Source organism: Anser brachyrhynchus, assembly GCF_964034855.1.
Source record: "Anser brachyrhynchus genome assembly, chromosome: 14".
NCBI lineage: Eukaryota > Metazoa > Chordata > Aves > Anseriformes > Anatidae > Anser > Anser brachyrhynchus.
This window is the reverse complement of record NC_137709.1, coordinates 6,237,590-6,264,435: the sequence shown is the minus strand read 5'-3', so window position 1 is coordinate 6,264,435 and position 26,846 is coordinate 6,237,590. Positions and strand designations below refer to the sequence as shown.

The following is a 26,846-nucleotide window of genomic DNA, read 5'->3' as shown; positions in this document are numbered from 1 at the left end:
GGCGGTGGGATAACAGGTGGGATAACGGCCCTTTATTGCTGAGCTGGGTACACAACTGGGTGGCGAAGGCAGTGGGGAAGGGCAGCTCCTGGGGGGGGGGCAGAGGGGCAGGGACCAGGGACGGGGTTGCCCCCACGGCGTGCCCCAGGGGAAGGGGTGGGGTGACCTGGGGCCGTGCCCCAATAGCCCTCGTGCACGCTGCATCCCCCTGGGCGAGGGGCTGTGGAGGGTCACTGCCTTGGCATCTCCCAGCACCCCAGACTGGTTCCTACTCGGGGGGGGAAGCACTGTGGGGGCCCGTTATTGCCCTCCCCGGGCTCTGCCATGTAACCGTGCCCACCCTGCTGCCCCCCCTCCCCGTCACCCTGAGCACCCACCCGCCAGCACTGTGCCCTCGAGCGCTGCCCCGTGCAGGGAGCTGGCTCCCGTGGGGCCCCTGACCTGTCCCTGAGACCCTCTCAGCATCACCTCCCGCACCGAGACCTCCCTCAAACCCTCTGCAGCCTGTACCGCTTCCTTCTGACCCCCGCAGCCCCCCCATCACTGTGCCCTCTGCCCCTGCCAGGTCCCTCGGTCCCGCAGGGTGGGGATGGGGTGAGCCCGGGGCTGGGGACAGTGACAGCGCCGGGGACAGTGACAGTGCCGGGGGTGGCGCTGGCCCTCTCTTCGCCCAGGCGCAGTGGGAGGTAACCTGCCCACGGGCCCCTCGGCATGGCAATAAATAACTTTGGCTCTCTTCATCGTCACTGGGGAAGAATTTGGGGGGAATTCCACGGGGAAAGGGTCAAAGGCTGAAAGAAAAGCGAGCAGGATTTGGGGATCGGGGGAATAAAACCGGAATTTTTCCTCCTCGAGATCTGGTTTCGGCTGAAACCAGCCGGACCCGCAGGGTCAGACCCTGCTGGGGCGGGGTGTCCCGGCCACGGCACCCACCCGAGGGGCGCGCGGTGACCCCGCGGGTGCCAGCGCTGCCAGGGCCACCCCGGGAAACCAGAGCTGGGGGGCACCGGGCACAGGGGACGTCCAGGGGCTGTGTCCCCCCCCCCCCCGCCGCCAGCTGCCCTGCTCTCCCTGCTGACCACGCAGTCCTGCCCCGAAAGGTTAGGCTGGTAAAAATAGAGCTGGGCCATGGGACCGCGGGCAGGTGGGAGGCAGCTGACCCCGGCGGCACGCCGATGGGGACGGGGACGCTCCGCGCATCCCCAGCCCACGGCCGTGCCTCTCCCCGCCTGGGGACCCGCTGCGGGGGCACCGTCCCTCGCCCCTTGCCACCCTCGGGTGGCACCACAGGGCGCTGGCGGTGCGGCGTGGCCGGGGCTGGCTGCTCTAGGAGGTGCAGGGGGCCCCCGAAGGCAGCCCCCCCGGCTTCAGCCGCAGGCTCCCGGTCCAGCCGCGGGGACACAGGTTGAAGCTGTGGATGCCCGGGCTCTTGGCCCCCGAGTCTTCGGAGTCGAGGGAGACGTCCGAGTCCGTCGGGGACCGGGAGCTGTAGCGCTTGGCGGGGGACCGCGCGCCTGCCACCGGCGATGGCAGGGGGCTCTTGGGGGTCGGGGACGGCCCGGCAGCGCCGGGTGACAGCAGGAGCCGGCGTCCCTCCACCCAGGTGGCTCGGGACACCCCGGGGGAGGCACAGGAGCGGGACCCGTCCACCCGGGGCGATGGCAGGGGGCTCTTGTAGGTGGGCGAGGGGCTGCCCGGTGCGGCCAGCACGCTGCAGGCGGAGGTGGCAGCCTGCGGGGCCGGGGCTCTGCACCCCTCCGGCCGAGGGGATCGTGGCAAGCTGGGGGACCCCACGGCCCGGGGGCTGGTGGCCGGGGGGGTGAAGGGCCGGGAGCCCTCCGTCCCCACGGCTTTGGGCGAGGAGCTCTTCCTGCGGGCAGCGTTGATGATGTTCCTGGCGAGCCGCGCTTGCATCTGCCGGCTGGCCCGGGGGTCGGCGTCCTGCCGCAACGGGGACAGCGACCGCTCGCTCCACGGCGGGGACCTGGGGGGGCCCTCGTCCAGCTCGGGCACCGAGGCCGGGCTGGCCCAGCCGTCCAGGCTGCCCTGGCGCCGCGCAGACCGGGGCGTCCAGGTGGGCGAGGCGGGGAGGGACGGCCGCCTGTCCTGGAGGGGACAGAGAGCAGGTTAGCGGCCCCACCGGGGGGAGAAGGGGGCGAAGCATCCGTGCTGGGGAAAAAGGGGTAAGAGGGCACCAGCTCTGATGCCCCACCACCACCACTGATCATTTTTCAAGCCCTGGAGAACGAAGGAACGCTCCGGGCAGGTGCGGGTACGTGGGCGCATCCCCCTGCTCCGCAGTGCTGGGGCCGGGCTAAATCCCTGCAATAAGGCTTGTGTCCCTGCCTGGGTATATGGGGCCGTTAACAACCCCCCCGAGGGTGTGCTCCATCATCCTTGCCCCAAAATATGAGCCAGGATCTCTCACTATGTGCTGATGGCACAGCGGGGCAGGGCCAGAGCCCCCTGAGGTGCTGGGGGTCCGAGCCCCCAGTGCTGAGCACGGCGAGGCTTCACCGCCCCGCAGCTCCTCCCGAGGCAGCAGGAAAGAGAAGAGACAGTCTGACAGTGCACGTGAGTGTATTCAGAAAGAGGGGGGAAAAAGGCAGGAGAAATAAAAGCACAGTCGAAAGGCAACTCGTTAACGCAGAGAGCAGCAGGAGCGAGGGGCTCATGGAGCGCTGCGCAGGCAGCCCCCCCCTTCCCCGAGGGCACATCCCTGCCCTGGTCGGTTTTCCCCACTGCAGAGGAAGCCAGAATCTGGGCGAGGGGCACCTCTGCTCCCAGGGTGAGCCAGGAGCATCCCGCACGTGCTGGTGCAGCCGTGGAAACTGCCTCCAGGCCGCCAGCACCGAGCCCTGTCCGTGCCCATCCCTCGTCCCCCCGCTACGCCCGCCTTGCTCAGCACCAGCTCCAGCAGCTCAGTGCCTCTGCCTGCCCGGGGAGCTGCTCCCAGACAAAGAGCTTAGAGAAGAGCAGGATCAGTCCCACCCAGCGATGGGTCCTACCATACCTCACCCCCCGCACCTGACCGCAGGTCGGGGCTGCGGAGAGACGAGGGGGCGCCGGGAGGGACAGGGACCCCGCGGTGTCCCCAGCCCTGCGGTCTCTTCCCCGGGGAGGTGGTGGCTGTCCTCCGCAGCGTGGGAGCAAACAAGTCCCTAAAGGGCAGCAGAAGAGACAGGAGCAGGCACAGTGAGGTGGGAAGGCGGCGCGTCCCCGCGGCCAGGCTTTGGTACGAGGCGGCTGGGAGCCGGCGGGCGGTAGGACAGATGGGGCTGGAAACGCAGGAGGCGAGAAAAGAGACGGAGGCAGAGCCGTGATGCTCCAGAATGTTTCCAGGCAAGAGAAGAGAGAAAGCACCGGAGGCACTGCGGGGCAGCCGGGCTCCTGTTACCACTTGGGGGTCCGTGTGCTTTATGCCCCCGGACCCGCTCAGCACAAACACGCGGCTCCCGGCACACCGGGGGCTCGGCACCACGTCCTCTCACCCCCTGCACTGCCCTGGAAGCCGTTGAGCTACTTCTTTTTTTCTTTTTTTCCCCCCATTTTTTTTTTGGGTCGGTTCAGCCTTTTGCACACCCGTGAGCAATCAGAGAGGACTCAGCCGGCGGCGGGGAGCCTAAAACCCGCTCCGTGTTCTCTCCGCCCCCGCTACTTGTAGTAAAAGGAAGGTTTCCACACCTGCGGCTCGATCCCCGCGTTCCTGGTGGAGTAGGAGGGTCGGGGCGCCTGGAAGCCCCCTTTCACTCGGCGGCACGGCGAGGCCAGCAGCAGCTCCGCCGGGGCTCCGGGAGCAGGGTGGCTGCCCGGAGGCAGCGGCAGAGCCCCAGTGGCACTGGGGAAGGGGCTGGAGGCCGCCCCGCCGGCCCCGGGCACCGCAGGAGGGTGCCAAACGGGGGAAGGAGGCAACGGAAAGGTCGGGCAGGACGTTCGCTGTGGGCAGGGGTAGGCGTCGGGAAGGGAGGGTCTGGGCGGTGGCACCTCCCGGGGCACGGACCTCGGCGGCCCTTTGGATGGGGAGAGGATGAAGAGCGAAGACTGGAGCTGGTAGGGCTGGTGCTTGGAGATCTCCAGCTCCTTCTGGGAGACCTCGTTCTCCGTCAGGGCGCTGCCGTAAAGAGACGCCGGGGGGGTTTTGGAGGGCCTGCAGGGACTCTTGACGGGGTGCCTGGAGACCATGGGTGACAGGCAAGCGTTGGCATCGTACTTCCAGGAGGGAGGCAGGGACATGGTGGGCGACGGGGAGCGGAGCAGGTCGGGCTGGGAGGGAGCCTCGATGATGAACTTCTCCATGCGGGACTGCCTGCGGGCAAAGAGCTCGGCTCCCTTCCCTCTGGCTTCGGTGAGGTTGTGGCTGGGCTGCGGCTTCGGCTTCGGCTGGATGGTGGGGGACTTGAGGCAGGACGACCACGCCGGAGCATCGTCGGCTGGCGGGAGGTGCTGCCCGCCCCTGGCCGTGCTGCTGGGGACGAAGTTGGAGGCTTCTGCCCCCAGGGCGAAGGGCTCGTCCTCGGCACCGGGCTCCCCGTGCTCCTTCTGCTTCTTCCTGATGTCCGCGCTCTGCACCAAATCCAGCAGGTCGGGGTTGGGGCCCAGCTTCGGCTTCTCGACGAAGGTGAACATGGACTTCTTGTGGGCCCTGCGGGCCGCCGACTCCTCCAGGATGCCCGTTTTGGGCAGGGGGGGCACTGCCCCAGCCCCGTGGACGGGGCTCTGCAGCACCTTCTGCTCGATGGGGGGGTACAGGGCCGAGTAGGCAGGGGGCGAGCGGACCCTGCTGAGGGGCGGGGGGCTGCCCAGCGTCTCCGCGTAGGTGGGCGGTGGGGGCAGCTCGGCGGCGGCGGGGGCTCGCTCGGGGGGCTGGCTCGGCCCCTGGCTTGGTGTGGTGGCCTTCTGGGTGCCGAACGGCCTGGCCGTCCGGTTCTTCACGGGCTTGGGCTTGGCCAGGGTGAGGTGGACCTCGTAGTACTGCCTGCTCCGTGCGCCGTTCTGCGCCTGCCCAGCTGGGGTGGCTGTCCCCATGGGTGAGCTGGCTGTCCCCATGGGTGTGCTGGCTGTCCCCATGGGTGTGTTGGCTGTCCCCATGGGTGCACTGGGCATCCCCATGGGCACACTGGCTGTCCCCATGGGTGCGTTGGCCGTCCCCATGGGTGCACTGGGCATCCCCATGGATGCACTGGCCATCCCTATGGATGCGCTGGCTGTCCCCATGGGCACGCTGGCTGTCCCCATGGGTGCGTTTGCCGTCCCCATCGGTGTGTTGGCTGTCCCCATGGGCACGCTGGCTGTCCCCATGGGTGCGTTTGCCGTCCCCATCGGTGTGTTGGCTGTCCCCATGGGCACACTGGGCATCTCCACAGCTGCGTTGCCTGTCCCCATGGTCATACTGGCTGTCCCCACAGGTGTGTTTCCTGTCCCCATGGTTATGCTGGCCGTCCCCACAGGTGCATTCCCTGTCCCTGTGGTCATGCTGGCTGTCCCCATGGGCGTGCTGCCTGTCCCCATGGGCGCACCGGGCACCTCGCCGTTCTTCCGCTCGGGGACGTGCACATTCTGCGGTGGAACGGGAGCAGCCACGCTCACCCCAATGCCATCTTGCATCCCCCCGACCTTCCCTACTTCTCCCTCTGCCCGCTCCCTCTCGTGCAGGCCATTGGTGGCGGCCGGTGCCATGTTCTCCTTCAGGTAGATGCTCAGCGGGACCTGCTGCCCATCAGCAGGCTCCGGCGGTGTCCCCCGGGCGCCGTGCCCCTCGCCCTCCTCCATGGCTCCTTGCCGAGGCGCCGGGCTCAGCGGCAGCCCCGTGCCATGCCCCGCGCCGGTGCCGGTGAGCCCGTCGACGCGCTGCTTGCGGCGGTGGAAGAGCAGCACGCCCTTGGAGCTGGGGCCGGGCGCCGTGGTGAGCTGCGCCACGATCCTGCGGCTCCGCGCCTTCGCCTCCTTCAGCTCCTTCTCCGAGAGGCTGGAGCTGCGGGAGAGACCTAGGGAGAGAGGGGGGGGGGGGGGGGTTAGCGGGGCTCGGCACCCCTGCAGCACCTGCAGCCCCTCCTTGAGGTTCCCCTGGGATCCCCAGCCCCTCACCGGCAGCTGGGGGCTGCAGCAGGAGGGATGCACAGGGCTGGGGTGGGAAGGGGGAGCAAAGCCCAGGGGTAACGGGGGTCTCCCCCCCCTCCAGCACAGCCCCTGCCCGAGGTGCTGGGCTGCAGCTCTGCATGGCAGTGTGTTCCCAAAGCCACCAAAGTGCGGGGGCATGCAGAACCCTGCCCCACCTCCTTATTTCAGAGCCTTATTTCAGCTGGGGCGCACTGCCTACGGGAGCAGAGGCTTGTTCCTGCTGGAAATAACCCCTGAAGCCCTGAAGTCATCCACTGCTGGGCTGCCCTGGCCATTGCTCCCACTGAACAAGGACGAGTGGAGCAGAGGCCAGCGCGTGCCCGAGCCCCGCCGGCCGCAGGACAGTTTATCTTGCAGGGCTCTGTGCGCTGATGGTGGTGACCGTATGGGAAAGGAATTTCTCCAAAGGCTTCAGGAGGTTTCAGGTTGCAGCTCACAGGGTTTCAGCCCCTGGCTCCAACACGCATGGGGCAGGGAAGGGGCCAGCATGTGTCCCCCCGGCCCCTCTCCCAAATCCCGGTGCACGGCCCCGTGCAAGAAGGAGAACGAACCCAGCGGGGCAGCATCAGCCCCCATCACCTCGCCACGGGGCTGGTGTCCAGCCCGGGACTTATTGGTGGAGCAACACGAGATGGCAGCAGCCGACAGAAGCTGTGCACAGCCTGACCCGTCAGACACAGCTCGCAGCTACGCACCAACCTCATTCCTTTGGAGCCTATAAAAGTGCTAAAAACAGCCGGCCCAGCGCCTGCTAAACCCGCTGAAAGCCCCTTTGAGAGCCGCTGGGCTTCTCGAGCGCTGGCCAAAAGATCAGGGCGAAAGCCCTTCCCAGACACCGAAAGGATGTGGAGCTGCCGGGAAGGCATTTTCTCGGGGTGAGCCATTTCCTACCAGCGCGCCCTGAAACGCCCGCGGCCGCGCACGTCTGCCCGGGGAAGGGCCGTGCCACCGGGCGTCCCCAGCCCCTCCGAGGCCACTGCCAGCACCCAGGAGATCCCACCCTAAACATTTGGACCAAATCCCGCTGTGGTGGGACCGGGGCAGCCCCCAGCCTCCTCTCCGTGGGCTCCCTCCCCTGCTGCCCCTGTGCCCGGCACCGCAGCCATGGGCGCCCTGATCCAGCCCCGTCCAGGGGATGGAGGTGGGTGGCCGGGGCTGCCTGCCCCGAGCCCAGCTCCTCCGGGCGCAGGCAGCGTCCACTCCCCTTTCCCTTCATGTGTTTTTCATTTTCTTGCCTTCTGTGCCGCTTGGGAGCCTTCCAGGATATTTTAAGCTGTGGTTCAGCCTACCAGCGAGGGAAGGGATGAGTGACTAAGCCAAATCCTTCCAGAGAGCTCGTGGTGAAGCGAGAAGGCTTCTCCGGGCTGGGCATCTCCTCTTCCTCGCCCTGCAGCCCTACTGCCTCCCCTTGCCACCCCCGGCACAGGACCACGGCCGGTCCCAGCGCCAGCACCTCTCAGGCGTGCAGGATGGTCCTGCCACCGCGGGGAGCCACCGCCCGGCCTTGGTGTCCCCATGCCATGGCGCCCGTGGGTGGCACCTCTCCCTCCAGCCTAGGGAATTCACCCACATCCAGCCCTCGCTGGCGGCTTCCCCACACCTCTAAAACACCCCGAAAGCAGCGCCTATCCCTCGCATGCCACATCTTTATGGAATCTCACAGCATTTCGACCTGCTTTTGGCTGCAGCAGGATGAAAGGAGACCCAGCCTGGGCAGCTCCAGCAGAGCCCTCCGTCCTGTACCACATTTCCCGGGTGCCAGGGGACTCCTGCAAGTCACCGAGCCCCGCATGGGCCAGCACGCAGTGCCCGGCCACCAGCCCCCTGAGCGGGGTGCGAGTCCCTGCCCTTCATCTCAGAGCAGAGCTCGATGCTCTCCAGAAATAGCTCAGCCCCCAGCCGGTGCAGAGGAAGGGGCTGGAGAGGAGGAGGAGGAGGAGGAGGAGGAGGAAGAGGAAGGAGGACCAAGCTTTCGGGCGGCCCGACAGCGGGTGGGTTTTAGCCGGGCCAAGGGGAGAGGAGGGAGAAACGCCAGTGGAAACTCTCCTGGAAGCGATGAGCCCGTCTGCAGCAGCGATGCTGGCATCCAAACCCTCTCCCTCCCGCAGCCGGCATTGTTTTAAGGCAACTTTTCTATTTGCCTTGGCGGCGGCACAGAGCGGGGAAGCGGCTTCCTCCGGCAGGCGGCGAGGCCGGGCTGGCTGGAGGACGGCCAGCACCGCGGGTCCCGCTCCGCCGCTCGCCCTCGCCGTGTTTATCTGCGGGGCGGCGGGGAAACGGGGCCGGGAAGCTGTTGAGAAACAAGCCGCAGGCTCCAGATGTCTGCGAATTTCGTGCTCCGACCCCAGCATCCCCGCTCCCTTGGAGGCCGAGGCCGCCTAAGAAGCAGAGCTCTCCGCAGAGCCATTTTGGAGCCTCTCGCTCTCGCTACTGCCTTTTAGCAGCAACCAAAGGGCCTCGGGGGTGTCCTCCGTGCCGGAGGGATGACTCAGCCCTGGGACAGAGATTTCCCACTTGGACCGGCTGCAGGCAGAGCCCCCGCACCCCGTGCTGCCAACCAGAGCGGGGATCTGCCCCCGGGATCTGCCCCTGGGATCTGCCCCCGGGGTCTGCCCCCAGCTCCCCGGGCCCCGAGGCAGGAGCTGTGCCAGGGCTCCTCTGGCTGAGGTGCTGGGAGCAAATCCCTGGCGCTGCAAGGGAGCAGCGGTTGCTCTTCTCAGCCCACTTTGATGGAGAGCACTGGAGCCTCGGGCAGCCCGGAGGAACCAAGAGGGGCCGAGGCTGCTGTGAGCTGCGGTCACTCCCGCGTGCACCGCCCCGCACGTGCAGCACATGGCCAGGCAGACGGACGGATGGACAGACGGACGGCACCCCAGGCCCCCAGGTGAAGGCCAGGGGCCACCTCCTGCCTCCAGCCTGAGCTGACTGCTCCTGCAGCCCCTGCTCCTGGCTCCATCCTTCCCCACCAGCCCTGAGAGCCGCCGATGGCCCCATGCTCCGGGCAGACGGAGGTCAACGCGCCGCAAACGTCCAGGAGCTGTAAGGAGGATCGCGGGGCCAAAGAGAGCCCGGGCAGCATGGAGAAGAGGTGAAAGCAAAACCCCGTAGAGCCAAGGGCATCCGAGGCTCGCACGCTGCTGGAAACAGGCTTCCGGCCACGCACGGGAGCCTCGTCCAAAGCTCGGGTCCAAAGGGTGAGTGGCTCTTGTCGCGCTCTTCCCCTCTCCCTTCCTTCCTTCCCACGCCGCTCACCGGCTCGCCAGCGGGCTGCCTCTCAGGAAGGAAACGTCTCCCATCCCCAAATGTCCCGGCTTCTTCCAAGAACAATGAATCCAGCCCTGCCAGCGCTCTGCCACCACTCTGGGGACATCCCCGAACCCCGCGGTACTGGGATGCCGGGCCAGGAGGTGAGATACTCCCTGGCACGCGTGAGCAGCCAGCCTGCAGCCACATGAGCACCCTGAGCATCGTTTCAGCACCAAGCACTTCATCTAGGATAGATGAAGCACTTCATCTAGGATAGATACCTATCTAGGTACTTGCTCCTAAGGTCTCCAGCCGCCCCAGGAGTGAGTTCCAGCAGCCGCCCCAAGGTGCCGGGCTTCCCAGCTTCTCCCCGAGCTGTCAGCTGTCCCGCACCACTACTCTGCTCTCTCCTCCGGAGTGAGGGTGATGAGGGCGATGAAAGGCATTTTTGTTGTTCTCCCTTCCTGGCCAGATGGGAATAGAAAAATCTTTCTAGCTCAGCTTTCCGCGCAAAGGATGGGGCCCCCCTCGCAGGGCTACTGGGGAACATCTGAAAGGCATCCAGCAAAGGCTGGGGTTGCCATCCGACCCCAAAGGATGCTGAAGGATGTCTCACGCCCTGAACGCAGCCTGTCCTACCCCAACATCAACCCCGAGAGCTGGAATAAGACGAGGACCTGGCTCTGGATTGCAGGGAGGGGAGATGCCCCAGGCCTCTCCGAGCCGACAGATTGAGCTGAAGTTGCTGGTGCTGACGAGGGGTCTCACAGCAGCTCTGCTCGGGCCAGGTGTGGCCTCACAACGGGAAACCCCAAAAGAAAATGCCTCCCAGGCCAAAGTGCAACGTACTCAGCCCCGCCGTGCTGTGAACGAGCCCCAAACCAGAGAATTACACAGCAATCTTGGGGAGAAAAATAGTGACTTGGGAGCTGTCACCTGGCAGGTCCGGATGGCCACGAGCACCGGGTGCTGTGAGACGTCCTCGTAGGGAGAAGCCACGAGGTACCCGAGTGGAAACACGAAACCTGGGACTCTGCGCTGGCACCTGACTCCAGACACTTCCACGTGGGCTCCGTCCCGCTCCTGGTTTGGGTGCTCAGCCGCCCCAACACCACGGCGCCTTGGCCAGCCTGAAAACACACCCACACCCCGGCGGTGCTGGGGAGGGGGCACCCGGCCTTTCCACCCCAGTGCTGAGGGCTTTGGACACCGAGGAAATGTAAGCAGGTTTTGCGGCAGGGAAGCCAGCTGGCCTTCTGCCCCAACTACAGCTGTGCAGGACTTTTTGCAGGGCGCACAAACGCGCTCACATTGAAGCCTGCTCTTCCCTCCAGCTCCCAGAGTTATCCCAAATAATCTGCTGCTAGGAAAACAAGAAGGGTAGCACAGGCAGGCAGTCTGGCTAGCTAGGAACAATTAACATGCACGGATAAAAATATGACAATTTTCTGCCTCGTTCCAGGCTTCCAACCCTTTTATAGCCCGGATATGAAAACTCCATCAAGTTTTTTACCCGTGTTGGCCCCGGCAGACCCTAAAATCCCCGGCTTGGGCAGCGAGCACGGCGGTGGGAGCAGCCCTGCGCTGCCTGGCAGGGCGCAGAGCGCGGGGCCTCTCCTCGCGGGTGCCTCTGCCAGCGACAAAATCTGGCACAGCGAGAAAATTCGATTCGCTTGCAAGTTTTCCCTGCGCTCAGCTCGCGAGGGCTTTGCTGGATTTGGAGCTCTTTGCCTCCCCGCTGCCCCGCACTCCTCCTGGCTCGCAGCCGTGCCCCGGCTTTGCCTGGCCCTCGGCACCCAAACTCGCCCCGATCCTGCCTGAAATCGCCCCGAAGTCTCCAAGCAGCGAGTCCTGGGGCTCCCATCTCCCAGCAGAGGGGAAAAAGGAGAAGGGGGTGGGTTGGGTTTTTTTGCTTTTTTTTTTTTTTAGGGCACACCACCCGAGGGGATGCAGCGGGCAGCCCGAGCCCTGCTCGCATCCGCGCTGGGGAAGAAGAGGCTGCTGCTGCTGGCACAGCCGTGGAGCAAGCGTTTCCCCCCGGCCGGCCAAAATTAAGCTGTCAGCTCTCCCAAAAGAGGCTGGAGCGGGGCAGCCCTGCCATCCATCCATCCACCCCCCCGCAGCAGCAGGGCCAGGGGCACCCCGCGGGCACCCCGTGTGTGTCCTTCCCCGTGCCCGCTGCAGCTCGGGGGCGGACACGGGGGGGGCTCCTTCCCATGCAGACCAAACCACGCTGCCCTCCTCACCCCGCTGCGCCCCCCGGGGGGCACCCCCGGACCCCCACACCCCCTTACGCACCCCCAGCCCCTTGCGCCCCGCCGTGCGCCCCCAAATCCCCGCGCCCCCCCGTGCGCCCCCCGTAACCCCGGTCCCTACCCCAGCCCCCCCGACCCCCTGCCCTCCAGCTCGGTTCCCCCGTGTCCCCCCCGCCCGGTTCCCGTCCCCCCCCGCCCCGGGGCAGCCTCTGCCCGCCGCCCCCCCCCCCTACCCGCGGTGCCGGTGCCGGTGCCGCCGCCCGACTGCACCGGGGGAGGAGGCGGCGGGCAGGAAAGTTGCGGCAGCTCCGCCCTCGGAGCGGGCCCGGGGGGGGGCGGCGGGCGGGGGCCGGGCGGGCCGGGGCTGCCGTGGGTCCCGCCGGCCCTGCCCGTGCCCGTCCCGGTGCAACGGAGCGGGTCGGGTCCGGTCGGGTCGGGTGGGAGCAGACCCGACGGGACGGGAAGGGATGGGGACCCCGCTCCCGGTGCTGCGGGCAGCCCAGCCGCCGCCCTGGCACCCCCCCGTGACACCCTGCCCTGCTCGTCCCATCCCGCTGGGTCTGCCCTGAGCCCCCCGGGGGGGTGAGAGCAGCCGGAGCATCCCATCGATCCCACCCTGTGCATCCCCTTGCCCATCCCTGAGCATCCCCTTACCCAGCCCTGAGCATCCCCTAGCGCCCTGAGCACCCCCTTACCCAATTTGAGCACCCCCTTACTACCCTGAACACCCCTTTACCCATCCCTGAGCACCCCCTTATTGCCCTGAGCACCCCCTTACCCCTGCCCCTTGCCCCCCCAGCACCACCAGGACCCGCAGCACGCTCCGTTTCAGACCCAGGCAGGGCAGCAGGGTCTCCCCTCGCAGCCAATTTCCCCAGGACGCTTGGAACCGGGCAAAAACCCAAGCCCGGTGTCACCTCCCTAGGGACACCCTGGGAAGAGCACTCCACAGCGGGCGGTACTGGGGCACCGCAGCTCTGAGCTGAGAGGGGACAGCGGATCGCCCCCCAGGAGTGGCATCACCTCCCCAGGATCCTGACTTCAGGATCCCAACAGCGGGACCCCGAGGCTGAGACCCGCAGAGCCCCCGGCATGACGGTCGCCACCTCCCCTGCCGGTGGGATCCATGGCACCACCCCACACACCGATTCCTGCACCCGTCTGCACCGCAGGATGAGCTCCTGGCCTTATTTTTTTGCCTTTCTAATTTCCTTTCTCCCTGCCGATCTTAGCTTTTTTTTTTTTTTGTGCTTTTCTGGTTTTTGAGGGAGCCTGGCGCTAGCTTGGCAGCCCCCGGGGAGCAAACCCTTCTGTTTATTTGCACACCAGACGGAGAAACCAGTCCTGCCTCCCGCAGCTCCCAGCCGGAGCCTCGACCCGGGGCTCCCCGTGCTCCCCAGCCGCCCCGAGAGGTGCCAACCCGCTGGGGCCGCACACCCTGCCGGGTGGCTCTGCACCGCTCGGGGGATCCCCTGCACGAATTTGGGTGGGGATGGGTGCTCCCCGATCTCCTGAGTGTCCTTCATTGACACCAAGAATGCCAGACAAGGGGAAAAGGAGCAAAGCAGGCACCTCCTGACACCTCCTGGGGATGCTCTTGCAAACGCCCTGCCGCGGGGACAGCCCCGGAGCCACCTGCTTGGTGTCCTGCCCCTGCCCTGCGGCCAGCCCTGCCTTTACGGACCTGCAGGGTTATTTTTCCGGGGAAGCCCCGGTGCTGCTGCCAGGGCTCGGGACCCTCGGTGACATCCTGCCCGGCAGCTCTGGAAAGTCTGACGGCGACGCAGGCAGCGGACGGTGGTGATCTCACCCGGAGGAGGAGGAAGCGGGGCAGACACGCTCTTTCCAACAAACCTGCTGAGTTACTTTAAAATTCCAGCCTGGCAGCGGGACTGCTGGATCGGAGCTCGGGCTAGGAAAATGCTGAGCCCGGACAGAGGCAGGCCTGACCTTTTCCGCTGCATATCTACCGTCCCGAGCGGGCTGAGGAACAGGAGGGCTGGCTGGGGCTGCCCGGTCTGCTCGGCGCGCCCCGAAATGCCGCAGGCACGGTTGGAGGAGCCGCTGGAGCAGCATTTCCAGGAGCAGGGCCGAGGTTCCCATCGGCAAGCCCTCGTCCTGTCCCCAGGGAGCTGGCTTCGAGGGCCTGGGGCACCCCGAAAGGAGGGATGCCAGGGGATGGATTTGGGAAACTGGGTCCATTTTGAGCCCGTGAAAAGGGTGAGGATGAAAGGAGAGTGGCCGGTGCCATCCCTCCCTGGGCTCGGGGGCTGCTCGGGGAAAACAACCCCCCCGAGCCCAATTCCCAGTGGGACGGCAACACACCTGCCCCGGCAGCTGAGGTAACAGCTGCTTGGGAGAGAAATAGACAGAGGGGTGGAAGCAGGGCTTAAAAACGGGCCCCAAGCCTGCAGGAGGGCGGGTGTGATCCTGCCGGAGCATCTCCCCTGGGAGCATCTCCCCAGGGACACGAGAGGGGCTGCGGCCGGAGCATGAGGCTGGGCTGCAGGCTGCTGTGACCCCACAATTGGTGTCACCGTGGCTGCAGGGATGGTGACGGCACAGGGAACAGCCAGCCTGAAATAAAGCGCTTACATTTTTAAACAAGGGCCTGGAATAGAGATGGCCCGGAGGCACGCAGCAGAGGCATCTGTGTGAACTCATCCCCCCGGCAGGCGAGGGGCTGGAGGGGCAGCTCGGCCGCCCCCTCCCTGGCTGGGGAGAGGCGCCCGTGTCCCGGGGGGTGCCCCAGGAACTGGCTCTGACCCCCTGTGGCACCCCCGTGCCCCGCTCACGGTGTGGGAGAGCTCTCGGAGACTGTGGGAACCCACCCGCTGCCTCCCCCCGCTCCCGCGGGAAGCCGCAGATTCCTCCGGGGTTTTGAGGCCACGGAGATCATCTCACAATGAACACGTCCCAGGGCTCAGCGGGGAGGCTGCGACCTCAGATCCCAGGATGCTGGCGGCGGGGTGTCCCCACCGTCCTGCGTGGGAAGAGCCCGGCATCCCCACCGCCTGCCGGGCGGCCCCAGCCCCATCCCACAGCCGGGTTTTTTTTGGGGGGGGAGGGCAGAAGGTGGCAGAAGGGGGTTTTGCTTACTCGCTTTCCTCGGCTCGCCGGCGGGATTGATGAGGACTCTCTTGATCTTCACCACCCTCCACTCCTGGCTGGGGTCAGCCGTGGGGCTGGCGGCAGTGGGGAGCAGCTCCGGGGCGGAGTCGGTGTATTTGGGGGGGGCTGCGGGCTCGGCCCCCACGGCCAGGCTGCCTCCGGTGAGTTCGGGGTCTGGCGCATCACCGCCGAGCCCATGGGGCTCCCTGCTGCTCGCCTGCCCTGCCAGCAGCCCCGTGTGCCCCTCCTGCAGCGGGGCCGGGGCGGGCAGGTCCCCGAGGTGACGGCAGCCCTGGCCACCTCTCGTCCCCGTCCCCTGCAAGCTGTCACCTGCGTCCCCTTTGGGCACCCCGCAGCCACAGGGCTGCCCGAGCGGTGCCGTCAGCATCCTGCCGGCTGCCTTCGCTGCCTTCGGGAGCGGTGCTCAGCGACCTCTCAAGCCCCCAAAGAGCCAAGGCGCTGCTCATAGTCCGAGGGCTGGCTCTGCTCGGGCAGCGCGTCCCCTGCAGCGTGGGCGCCGTCCGAGGGGGTACACGGGCACGTGGGGAGCTCGAGGCGATCCCCACGCATCAGCCCCTCGCTCCCGTGCTGCACCCAGGGGAGCTACTGCGGCCGTGGGCTGCTCTCCGAAATCTGGCCGGCTGCTTCCCGAAATCTGGCGTCCAGCTCCGGTGCGTGCTCCCAGCCGAGGAGCTGTCTTCAGGGGGATGTCACCAAGGGGGGGGGGTTTGCAGGAGTTTCTCTTTTCCAGCCAGGCAGAGGAGCAGCGTCCGAGGACCTGTGTAACGGGAAGGGGAGCGCTGAGTGCCTGCACCGAGCTCCTCTGGCCTCACCTCCCAGCCGGGGCTCCAGCCCCACAGCGAGGAAGCCCCCCCAGGATGCAGACGCTCCCCAACATGTGGAAGTGCCCCTGCTTCACCCCACAGCCCCTTTTTGCCACACTCGGTGGTGAAGTGACTGCGGTGTCAGCGCTGCTGGGGCACTGGGGTGCAGCTGGGGAGTTCACAAGGCAAGGGATGGGGGCACCAGCCCCGTACCCTCACCCATCCATCCCCACCCAGGGCACCGTTGGGCCAGGGTCTGCCCAGACGGGAGGGTTTGGGGAGGAAGGGCTCCAGGCTGGTGCTTGCCCAAGGTTCGCAGGAGCCCTGGCTCCGTCTCCATCCTGCTGCAAAGCGCTGTTCCCAGCTAACAAAGCCGGGCTGTGTTTAACCATTGAGTGACTCACGGCTCCGGGACAAGCGCAGGCAGAGTCACTTCCCTCTCCTCCTGCTGAGCACCAGCACGGCTGGGCGATGAACGCACGCACCAAGGGGAGAAGTCCCGGCCGGGAGCGGGGCATGTCGGCGCTCCAGGGACAGGATACGCGGGGAAATTCCTCTGCGGTGAGTCCCCGGCGCAGCCACCCCCCAGCAAAAGAGGAGGAAAGGAGGGTTCTGCCCGACCCCAAACCCACCCCGAAATGCTGCGTGGATTTTCAGCCCCACGAGCAGAAAGTGGCATCAGGTCACCGCCGCACGCTCGGCTCAGCCGGGGGCGCACAGCCCGTCTGCACAACTTTTCCTGCTCCTAGCAAGGTTATTTTGGAAAAAGAAAGGAAAAAAAAAAAAAAAGGCAGGCCATTTTGAAAGCAGGCAGTGAAAGCTTGGCTGCGAGGATTTCAACCAAGCTCTCGGGCATTTCCCAAGTGAAATGCTGCATTTTTTGGAAAATGCCCAAAGGAAATCTTCTGTCACTTCTGAAATCCTTCCCCCTGCTTTGCTCGGCCTGCAAGCATTCAACATGGGTTTGCAAAGAGATCCTGGAGGGGTGGGGGTGTAAATTTCAGTGTTTCTGTTCAAAAAAAGGAATCTCACCCTGGTCTTTGTGCAATTCGGGGCCCCAGTAGTTGTGGAGAGCCACCACGTCCACCAGCACGGGTAGGGAGAGCGCCCACCCGTGCCGAAGCGGGGCCGGGGAGGCGTTTTGGGGTGCCCCTGCAGGGCAGCAGGGGATGCTCAGGGACCTGGCCCCCAGCTCGCTCCCAGCCCTGCAGGCAGCAGCCTGCAGAAGCGGGGGCTGCCCCGGGGGGGGGGGGGGGGGGGCCTGCGGTGTTCCTAGGAAATGTGTGAGCTGCGAAGCGGTGCCAAGGGAGGGAAGAGTAAAAAAAAATAATATATGTATATATATCTCCCCAAATTCGCCAAGTGCTGAAATCTGGCGGCAGGAAGACCTCTTGCTCTCTGCTATCTGTCCCTGCCCACTCGCTGGGGTCTGACGTGCAGCCCCCCCGCCTCTCTCGCAGCCTGCCCCCCCCCCCCCATTGAAGAAGGAAAACTAAAGTTAACTTTCCACCTCCCACACAAATATTCTTGGCAGGCGCTGCTGGCATTCGGGCTGCCAATCCCGGGGATGCGGGCCCTGCAGAAAGCCTCCCCCCCCCCAGCTCCGTCTGCCCACAGCTCCCCAGGGACCCCCCCACAGCTCCCCAGGGACCCCCCAAAACCTGGCCAGGGGGGGCTCGGGGCACCACGGTGACCTGGGTGCTCCTGTCCCAGCACCGCACGTGGGCACTAGATGGATAAAAGTGGGGTGCCCCCACCTGCAGGGCCACGAGGATGCTGTGGGGCAGGGTGACCGTCCCCGGGCTCTGTCCCCGTGTCCCCAGCCACATCGCTGCCCTCCGCTCGGTTTCCATCACCCTTAAATGCGCCCGGGCAGGGGGTGGGACGGGGGGGGCACGGGGTGTGAAGGCTCTCCGGTTTCCCCGAGGTCAGGCAGCGGTGCGCTGTCACTCAGGCAGGACCCTGCTGCCCAGACTTTCAGTCCCCAGCTCCGGTCACAAGATCGGCGCCTTCCCTTTCCAAAATAGACCGGGCGCAGCGCATCCATCTGGGGACTTTTGCACCTTTGGGTGCCAGCAGCTGAATGTCCCGGGGTGGGGGTGGGAGGGAGCTTGGCGCAGCATCTCCCCCTCTGACACCAAAATTCCTGCGGTGGGGACCCCGGGGCAGGGGCGCTGGGCTCTGCTCCCGCCACCACCTGTCCCAAACCCCCTCAGGTTGCTCCCCGCACGGTTCCTGCACCATTTTCACGCGGTGACGTGAGGCATGAAGCAGAAAGCCCCAACCCCACAGCTCCCTGGGCACCCTGCGGCACTGTCCCTCTGCAGCTAAGCGCCAGGATCGGATGTGTCCAGAAGGAAAAACGTGGCAGCCCCCCCGTGTTTCTCTAAGGGAGCCGACACGGAGACGTCCCCGTGGTGCTGTGCCGTCACCGAGCGGCGTCTGGAGCCGTGCCCGGGCCACTCTGTGCCCGGCTGCTAGCACATCTGCGGCAACCCAATATCACCCCGCGGTCCCTGCAGGCACGGCTGAGCTGCCAGCACCATCCTGTCCCCCCCCAGCACCCCGTCTCTGCGTCCCCACGCCTGGCAGGCCGCACGGGCTGGGGCCAGCTCGGTGCCACCCCGACACCCACCCGTGGCGGAGCGGGGCCAGGGTGGCAAAGGGATGGATGTAGCCAAGCCCTGGAGACACCAGGGTGCTCCCTCGGCACGACAGGTCCCCGGGCTGTGTGCTCACTGGGCTGGGACACATCCTGCCCCGGAGCAAACCCCCTGAGCGTGGCCAAGGACGGCCCCAGCCTGTGGGGCTGGCAGCGGCGGTGCCGGTGCAGCTCGGAGCCGGCAGCGTGCCGGGGAGAAAACAAAAGCCTTCTGCGGCGCTGATTTACTACCTTGACGGAAACCGGGGTGGAAAAAACAACATTCCTGAGCGCCTGTCCCCGTGCAACCCCCGCCGGCCCCAGCGTCCCCGAGCAGTGAGAGAGGGACAGGGGGAGGTCGGGGCTCGTGGGGTGCTGGTCCCGTGGAAGCGCCGCGCTCCACGGGGATTTGCACCTGCCAAAAATCAGCATCTGGGTGGAGCTGTGCTTACCGGGGGTGCCGGTTGGGTCCGGAGGTCCTCCTGCTCCCTGTTCCTCCCTACCAGGGCCACCCGAAGCCGTGGTCCCCTGCTGAGCATCACGGTCACGGCCGCGGGCAGGGCAGGATCCGCCCGGTGCCGGGCTGCTCAGCTCAGCGCTGCGCGGGGCAGGTCGCTGCCTGCCCTGCCCTTTGCTTATCTTGGACCCTGCGAGGCCAGATGCGAACCTCAGCTTTATCCCCCGAGCTTCCTGGAGGTGAGGACGGCCCCACACCAGCTGTCAAAACTGCCCGGGAGCACTCTCAGGGTGGTTTCGGGGAGGGAAGCGCCAGGTTTGCTGAGCGTTGGAGACCTGCGGTGCCACCAGCAGGGCTCCTGCGCCAGCCCGGTGCCACCAAGGCGGGTGGCCGTCCTCGGGGACCCCCGGCCACCGCTGCGTGGGGCTCGCTCGGGGTGGTCGGCTGGAGCCCTGGTGGGTTGCTGCGGGATGCCGAGGATGAGACTGCAGCTTGGCCTTTCCAAAGCTAAAAACCCACGGCTCGGGGCCGGGCATGGTGGAGCCTTCGCCCCTTTCGCTGCCGAGCGTGTGCTGGGCTGATGATGATGACGAACGCTCGCTAATTAGGCACAGCCCTGCTCCAGCAGCACGGAGGGGAGCGCGGTGGGGCTGGGGCTCCCCAGGGGCCATGGCTCACGCCGTTGGCTTTGCTGCTCAGCTTCACCACGCTGCCCAGCCCCGGCAGCACCCAGGAGGGTCCCCAAGGTGGCCGTGGCGAGGAGCCAGGGCTCACCGTGCAGCCCTGTCGGCCCCGGGGAGCGCAGCCTCCCCCCGCAGCCGTGAAGCACGGCCCTTTCACCCAGCAGGAAAACCCACCGCGGCTCCAAAAGCCAGTTTTGGCGACCTCCGTGCATTCGGAGCGGGGGTGATGGAGGGACGGGGCATCCCATCCCCGCTCAAGCCCCATCTGCTGGTCCCACTGTGCCCCCCCCCGCAGCCTGAGGGAGGTGGGTGGGGAAGGGGCCGGGTGCTGGGAGAGGGGGACCAGCTCCTGCACCCGCAGCACTTTGCTTCGTCCCCCCCCCAGGAGGCAGGATGGGACCGTGAAGACAGATAGATGCACACAGACGAGCCTGGGGACAGCCAGGACCAGGAAAAAAAGGACATTTTAGCATTTTAGGGACCGAGTACACTGAACACGGGATCCTCTGAGCCCCCCCCGGGCAGCGCTCAGGGACGGCCCATGGGAAACAAGGCGCCGTGGCGGGGGGGGGCACTGTTTTCTTCCCAGCCCAGGAACGCAGCCAAGCGCAGCACATGCACGTTCCCAGCCCTTGGCCCGGCGGCACTGCGGGCTGGTGGCCTTGGGACACGGGGTTTGCTCCGTCCCAAGGCTCCGGGCAGGACGGGGGGGGAGCGGGAGGCAGCAGAGCACCCACCCTCGGGCTGTCGCCGGCACCGGGGCATCGCGCCCCGGAGCATCCCCGTGCAATGCTGCACGCCGCAGAGCCCAACTGGAAGCGTTTTAGGACGGGGCTGTGCGTGTGTGAGGGGCAGAAAAACAGCACCCGTGTGTGTGTGAGTCAGTGCCTGCTCCGCAGTCGGGCTCTTGCTCCGGCAAAACCGCCTGTGCAGTGGGAACAACCACGGCGAGGACACATCCAGCCAGTGCAAACAGCCCCCCCCCGGTCCCAGCGCCCCGTTTTCTTTCTCCGCTTTTCCTCCCCTCCCTTAACCCCTTTGGGAGCCCAGGGGGGTCAGCGAGGCTCTGGGGGCGATGGAGCTGCTGGAGCCAAACCCCGCAGAGCCCCTGCCCGTCCCCGGGGTCTGGCGGCGAGGAAGAGATGTGCCCGAGGGGCACCGATGCTCCGGGGGGGGGGGGGGGGGGCACGGCTGCTGCCCCCCGGCTGGCTCTGCCCGCTGCGATCCCCCTGCAGGGCTTTGCTCTCCCCCCTTTCCCCTCCTGCTCTCTCCCTTCCAGCACAGGCGGACCCACGGCAGCACACGGCTCGTCCAGGGCCGCTGCCCCTCCGAATCCCCAACTCCAGGCTGGTGCTGGCAGGGGGACCCCGCATCCCGGGCGGGACCGGGGGGCAGGCAGAGACCCTGTCGTGGGGAAAATATCACAGGGACCTCGGTGGTGGTGCCGAAAGCTCCTCCATCCACCGCCATCCCCAGCCCCAGCCCAGGCGTGGGACCCTCTGTGCTGGCCGTGCAGGCAGGGCAGGGGGTCCCTGGTGCCCATGCCCGCTGACACCGCCGTGCCCCCCGAGTACCGGGGGGGAGCCCAGGGCCCCCCAGCGATGCTCGGATTCACCACGCTCCTCTCTCACCCCATCCCTGTCCTCCCATGGGAACAAACCCCTCTGCCCTCCACCCAGAGCCCCGTGCCCCCCAGCCTGGGGGCCGTGCCCGTGTCCCCCCCCCCCCCCCCAGTACCTGGGTCCTGGCTGGGAGCTGGGGGCCGGCAGCGCCCGGCTCTCCTCGCCCGCTCTCCTCCAGCCGCCGCGCAGGGCAGGGAGAAAAGGGGGGAGAGGGGCGGGAGGAGGGGAGTGGGGAAATGAAACTTTAATAGCACAGAGCCCCTTTTGTTTCCCAGCATATGGGATATTTCATACATGCTGAAGGCATTAACCACCTATATGCTCCGAGCGCTCGCAGCCCCCGTGCTCGGCTCCGGGGCACGGCTGGAGGCAGCAGCAGATGGCCCCCGGCCCCCGTTTCCCCCTGCCTCGGGGGGGGGACCCCTAATCGCAGCCTTGCATCACCCCCCTGCTTGCTTTTGGGCAGCCAACCCCCCCCTGATCTCAAGGCCATGTCCCCGTTGTAGGGACGTGCTCTGTGTCCCCGCGATGGAGGAGATCCACGGGGTCTGAGACCCCCAAACCCCCCCACACCCATCTCACCCCCAGCCTTGGGGACACGGCAGTGACACGGGGCCCTGTGGGGCTGTGGCTGGCAGCTTGCCCCATCCTCCCTGAGACACGAGACCGTCCCTGAGGGCAGTGAGCAGGCATGGGAGGGCTGGAAAATATCCGTGCCGGGTCTCCTCGCTGGGTCTCCCTCTGTGGCACATGGGGACAGACCACAACACCCCTAAATCGGGGTGGCACCACTTGTGCAAGGGCAGCCGTGGTCCCTGGCGTTGCACGTCCCTCCCCGTACAGGAGACGTCGGCTTCGACCCCCACGGGCAGGAGAGGACACGGGCGCACGGCCGCGGCGCAGCCACGGTAAATTGGCACTTTGTCCAGTGTTTATCCAGTCACACTCTAATTTGAAATAAAAAACACAGCCCGTAAAAGGCCTTTACAGCTCTTCAGAGCTCGTAAACCTGCAGCGGCGGAGCGAGGGGGCCGGCTGATTGGGGGCAGCTAGGAAAATTTATTGCAGATTTCGGTAAGTTAAACATTGCAGCGTGGCGAGCCCCGGGGCCGCTGTGCTGAGCAGGCTCCCAGCGGCAGGGACGGGACAAGGGGAGCTTTATGGGGGCAGGCGAGGGGGGGGCTCGGGGGGAGCGGCTGCGCCAGGACCGCGCTCGCCCCTTGCCATCGGATGCGGCACGGAAAGGGCCGGCTCCACCCCAAATGCCAGCACCGCCACCGCGGGGAGCCCCAAAATCCTCCCCCAAACCCAATTTTAGTCTCGTTTATAATGCTAGGCAGACTTGGCACCAGCAGGATCCTGAAGCCCCGGGTGCTTTCTCCAAGGTGAGGGGCTGGATGCGGGCTGCGTGCCCCTAGCCCAAAGCCGCGTCGCCCCAACGCGCTCCTCGCCAGCATCCCCGGGGCCGTGCGAGGCTCACGCAGCTCACAGGGCGAGAAACCCCAACCCAATCCGTGCCACGGCCACGGGCTAGGTGGGCGACCTCGCTGCAAGCCCGGCCTCGGGCAGGAAGAGCCGGGAGCGGGGCAGCCGGGCTTGTCGTGGGAGTCACGAGAATTTGGAGAGAATGAGAGGAAGCGGCCGGGGTGGGGACCGCGCGCGGGGAGGCGGGCAGCGGGGGGAAGGCATTTTTCCTCGCCAGTGTCTTGGCCGCTTTGGTGTGAACTGCTATAAATTTGCTCCTTATCTCTCGGGCCATTTAATGTTTTCATGAAAAGAAAATAGTCTGCAGGAAAAAAAAAAAAAAAGCCGCTGATAAAATATCCCTTCAGCGTTGGGAGGAATGCGAAACGCCTCTCAGCAGCGGGGCTGGGGCTGGCGGCGAGCTGGGAAACGGCCGAGACGGGGCAGTGCCTCGGCCCAGCTGCCCAAGGGCTTCCTGGCAGGGAGTGGTGTCAGCACCCATGGGTGCCCCCCTCCGCTCCGCACCCAGCCCCAGGACAGCCCCTGCCTTGCAGCCCCCTGCAGTGGGGGCATCGCTGGTGCTTGGCCCCCTCCCAGGGGGCTGTGACCGGGCAGTCCCACAGCCCTGCACGTGGCGTGGCACGTCCGGCAGCCCTCGCCTTCGCCCACATCACCGCTCAACGTTACCATCCTCACCCCGAGTGCTTGCGTGTCCTTGTTCAGAGAGCGTCCTCCCGGCACCAGCGGCGAGGCCACAGCTCTGCCATCCCCGCCTGGCAGCCCGGGGACGGCACAGCCGCATCCGAGGCTGCGAGGCACAGCTTCGCGGGGAGGCAGAAGAGCAAACATGCAAGAAAAAAAATGTGACAGCGAAGGGGATTTTTCAGGGCGGGGAGGAACGGTTAGCGCTGAGTTTTGTTTTGTGTTCCTTTGGTGATGTTTCATTTTCTATTCCAAGAGATCAGAAAAGCCGCTCCCAACGAAAAATAAAAAAAATCAAACCCTTCTGTTTCGCCACGCGGCCCAGCGTCCTCGCGCACGAGCACCCCCCCGTGCCAGCCCCCTCCCGAAGCCCAGCTCTGCCCCAGCAGGGCCAGATGCCAGCAGCGCAGCCCCCGGGGCCGTGCCGTGCCACGACAAGTGCCACCACCCCGCGTCCCTCCCGGCCCCGCGCTGCGCGTCCCCTCTCCGCGGGGCAGCGCGCTGCTCGCGGGGCCGGCGTGTGGAAATAGGATGTGCGCTCCCGTGCCAAAACATGCACGGAGCACATGCCAGAAACGCCTGTGCCGCCGCACAGAGCAGCCTGTGTAGTGGCGGGGCGCACAAGTGGCTTTTGTTGGAGGGTTTTGGCCCTGCCGGCTGCTGCGCGCTGCTGAGGGGCCGCTGGGTGCCCAGCGCTCCGCCGGGGGCTGGATCTTGCTGTCAGTACAGCCCTGCTGAAATCGGGGTGAAATTGAGCTACCAGGTCCCCCAGCTTTCATTTTGCCACCTGTCCGCGCACCAGCTCTTGCCTTTTGGTGGGTAACTTCTGTGCCTGTCAAAGATGGAAAAACGGTATGGCACAAAGCTGGGGCTGCTCGGCTCGTGGCACGGGCTGGCAGTGCCCAGGGCAGGTTTCTCCACCAGGGACAAGGACGGTGGCTGTGCAGAGACACGTTTGGATGCGTGCACCCAGCATCCAGCCCCAGGGCACTGGGGTTCAGGGCACGAATGTCCCCAACTCTTGTCCCTGCCAGGCTTCTCAGTGGCTCCCGGCAGCTCCCGGGGGCTCCGTTGCAGCCCCGCCGCCGTCTGACGCAGGCGGCTCCGCTTCCAGACGGTCCTCGGCCCCCCCGGGCTGGAGCTGGAAGAAAGCCCCTTTGTTCGGCTCTGCAAACACAGCCCACGCTGCTGGCGGACCCCAGCGCCTGCCCTGACCCCCCACCACCCAAAAATACAGCCAGCCTGTCCCACGGGGGGACGGGGACGGGGCAGCCCCAACGTCACCTCTCCGTCTGGGATCGGTGCATGGGAAGGTCCATACGGGTGCATGGGTACGGCGTGCACCTACAGGGATGGACAGACAGACGGACGGATGCTCTGCAGCTAATTCTTTCATGGCCAGGACCATTACAGGGAAATAATGGAGCTCACCTGGGAGCTCAGGCTGGGACGGCGCTGCTAATGGGAAGCAGGCGCAGCCGCCGGCGCTGCCCCCCGCCGCCCGGTCCCCTCTCCCCTCTCAGGGTCAGCTCGTGTTTTCTTAAATGCTGATTGCCGAGAAATTGGAGGCTGCGTGCTGGTGGGGTTGGAGCAGCTGAGGGCCAGCCCCGGGTGGGGAGCACGGGCACGGGGAGCCCCGGCGAGCGGGGCAAGAGAGCCGCGGAGGCCCCGGGTGCGCGCTGGCGAGGCGGGGAGGAAGCGAGAGCACAAAAATGCGATAACCAGATGCGAGCCCCGGCCCTGGCGCGGCGCTGCTCCCGCCGCCGCGGGTCAGCCCCGCAGACTGTTTATGGAAAAGCCCGAGTTTAGCGCGAAATCCGTCTCCCGCTTCCTGTTGATCGCCGGGAGCCAAGCGCCGCGCTCGCCAAGGGCTGCAGCAGCGCGGGGGGGAGAGCTGGGTGAATGAGAGAGGGGGGCGCTGAGCCCAGGGCACCACCGAGCCCCCCGCAGGTCCTGCAGCGGGGCAGGGGATGGGGAGGACTGGGGGGCGCTGGGAGCCTAGGACAAAGGCTCTGGGCTGCCAGGGGGACCAGGCAGCCCCCCGCAGCGGGTGCCTGGTGTGGAGCAGCCTGCAGCACCCAGCGTGCGCGCCCAGGGCCAGCACCGCTGCTGCCGAGGTTGTCCCGGGCAGGAGCGGAGCCAAGCGGGGCTGAGCTGCGGATGCTGCTTGCTGCCTGAGTCATCGGCCGTGGCCAGCCCGGAGGAGAGCCGGGCGCGGGCCTGCAATCCTGAAATCCGTCCTCTTTTTCTCAGAATCCATGCAAGGAGGGTGGGAAAAATGCTGGGGGAAGGGGAAGTGCTGAACCGGCCAGGCTGCTCAAATCCCCCTTCCTTCAGAGAGCCCCAACCAGAGATAGGGAGAAAGGTGAGGGGATCCAAATAATGGAGGCAGCCATGGGGAGACCCCTACCCCCACCATGGGGCTTCAGAGACACCCCCCCCAGTGCCCCTTGCTGCTCCCCACGGGGGCCGTGAGCAGGAGGGGGCCGGCAGCCCGGCTGGGGAGCGGGGTGCTCATGTGGCCACCAGCTGCTTGGAAAGCATTCCCTGGCTCCAGGTCATAAGTACAGATTTTTATAATTATTAGCCCTCGGTAATTTACCATAAAATATTTATTCTGGCTCATTCCGAGGCGTTTGAATCGTGTTGGGTCTGCGTGTGCATGTGGAGGCTGGGTGCTCTGCTCCCATCCCCGAGGAACACGCACGGGGCTGTGTGTGGCCCCGGGCAGAGACCCCCAGCAGCAGCCCAGGGTGGGATCCAGCTCTCCCCCCCGTCCCATCTGTCCCATCTCCCCTTCCCATTGCCGCAGGGCCCCCCACAGCCCGTCCTGGCCACCAGGACCCACGGCACCCAACTCACCTGCACGGGGTGGGGGCGAGAAGCCAGGACCCCCCCCCCATGGCACCCAGGGGCTTCTGCCGCAGGAGCGGGGGCTGCTTGCGGGGAGCCGGGGGCAGGTGCCTGGGCGTCCCCATCGGCTCCAGGACTGACGTCCCCGCTCTCACACTCCTTTTTGCTAGGGATAAGGGGGAGGCGGGAGGTTTTTGGGAGCGGCGAGGGGCCGTGAGCTGGATGCCCGGGCCTCTCCCCGGCGAAACATCTGGAGGGTGGCTGGGAGCCAGCAGGGCTGCTGGCGGCATCGTCCCCCTGCTCAGCTCAGCTCAGCGGTCCTGCCACCAGCATGGACGGGTGGGGGGGGGGGGCTGTGGGAGCATCTCCCCTGGTGGCCTTGGGGACAGCGTGTGCCTGGCTGTGGCTTCGCACGTGGCCGGGACCGTGGCCGGCAGCGGGGTGCCCGTGTGGCACCGGGTAGGGGAGCATGGGGGGGATGCCCTGCTTCAAAGGGGCAATGGGGAGAAACCAGCCCAGCACAGCTGCTGGGGGGACGGGGTGGGGTGGTGGTGATGGGGAGGGACGAGGAGCCGGAGGGTCCGTGTGTGTCCCCCCCCCAGCTGGATGTTAAGCGCTGCGGGGGCTGGCCGCGGCAGCCGAGCGCACCTGGGTGGTCTGCAGGGCAGGGCTGGGGGCGTCTGGCTTTGGGGATGGGCTGGGGGGGCCGGGGGGGCTGAGCCGTGCTGAGCCCGCTGTGCAGGGCGGGGGGGACGTCCCCCAGCACCCCTCCCGGCAGGATGGGGCCCTGCGGGCAGGCGCAGCTCTCCGAGCCCCCGCGGTGCGCGGGGAGGGACTGGCGGGGAAACTCAACCCAGATGTGCGACAGCGG

General features: G+C 66.6%; 1 protein-coding gene and 1 long non-coding RNA gene across 9 annotated transcripts in view; one reads left to right on the top strand and one right to left on the bottom strand.

Annotated features, from left to right (window-relative positions):
* Window positions 1-4: 4 nt before the first annotated feature.
* SYNPO (synaptopodin) lies at window positions 5-26,595 on the bottom strand. Of its 8 annotated transcripts, none has more exons than XM_080555638.1 (4): window positions 23,117-26,595; window positions 14,718-15,507; window positions 3,685-5,984; window positions 5-2,106 (listed from the first exon to the last, which is right to left on the bottom strand). In XM_080555638.1, exons 2-4 carry the CDS (start codon window positions 15,115-15,117, stop codon window positions 1,327-1,329), a joined length of 3,480 nt encoding a protein of 1,159 aa, XP_080411764.1. In that variant the 5' UTR covers window positions 15,118-15,507; window positions 23,117-26,595; the 3' UTR covers window positions 5-1,326. The 8 variants fall into 8 exon arrangements, with proteins under 8 accessions (XP_080411764.1, XP_080411765.1, XP_080411763.1 ...); XM_080555639.1 differs by having other exon boundaries at window positions 25,985-26,595; XM_080555637.1 differs by lacking the exon at window positions 23,117-26,595 and adding an exon at window positions 21,072-21,145.
* LOC308177829 overlaps window positions 21,986-26,846 on the top strand; it is an 11,200-nt gene continuing 6,339 nt past the window's right edge. The window contains exon 1 of the long non-coding RNA XR_013939433.1: window positions 21,986-22,030. This is a non-coding gene — a long non-coding RNA (uncharacterized lncRNA). The remainder of the gene's footprint in view (window positions 22,031-26,846) is intronic.

Excerpts from the sequence above, each read along its gene's own strand:
- SYNPO (XM_080555636.1), bottom strand. The coding sequence starts at position 12,254 with ATGGGCAAGGGGATGCACAGGGTGGGATCGATGGGATGCTCCGGCTGC. Across the intron at positions 5,985-11,851 it reads CACCGGCACCGGCACCGCGG|GTCTCTCCCGCAGCTCCAGC; the intron begins GTAGGGGGGGGG and ends CTCTCTCCCTAG. Across the intron at positions 2,107-3,684 it reads ACGCGGGGATCGAGCCGCAG|GACAGGCGGCCGTCCCTCCC; the intron begins GTGTGGAAACCT and ends TGTCCCCTCCAG.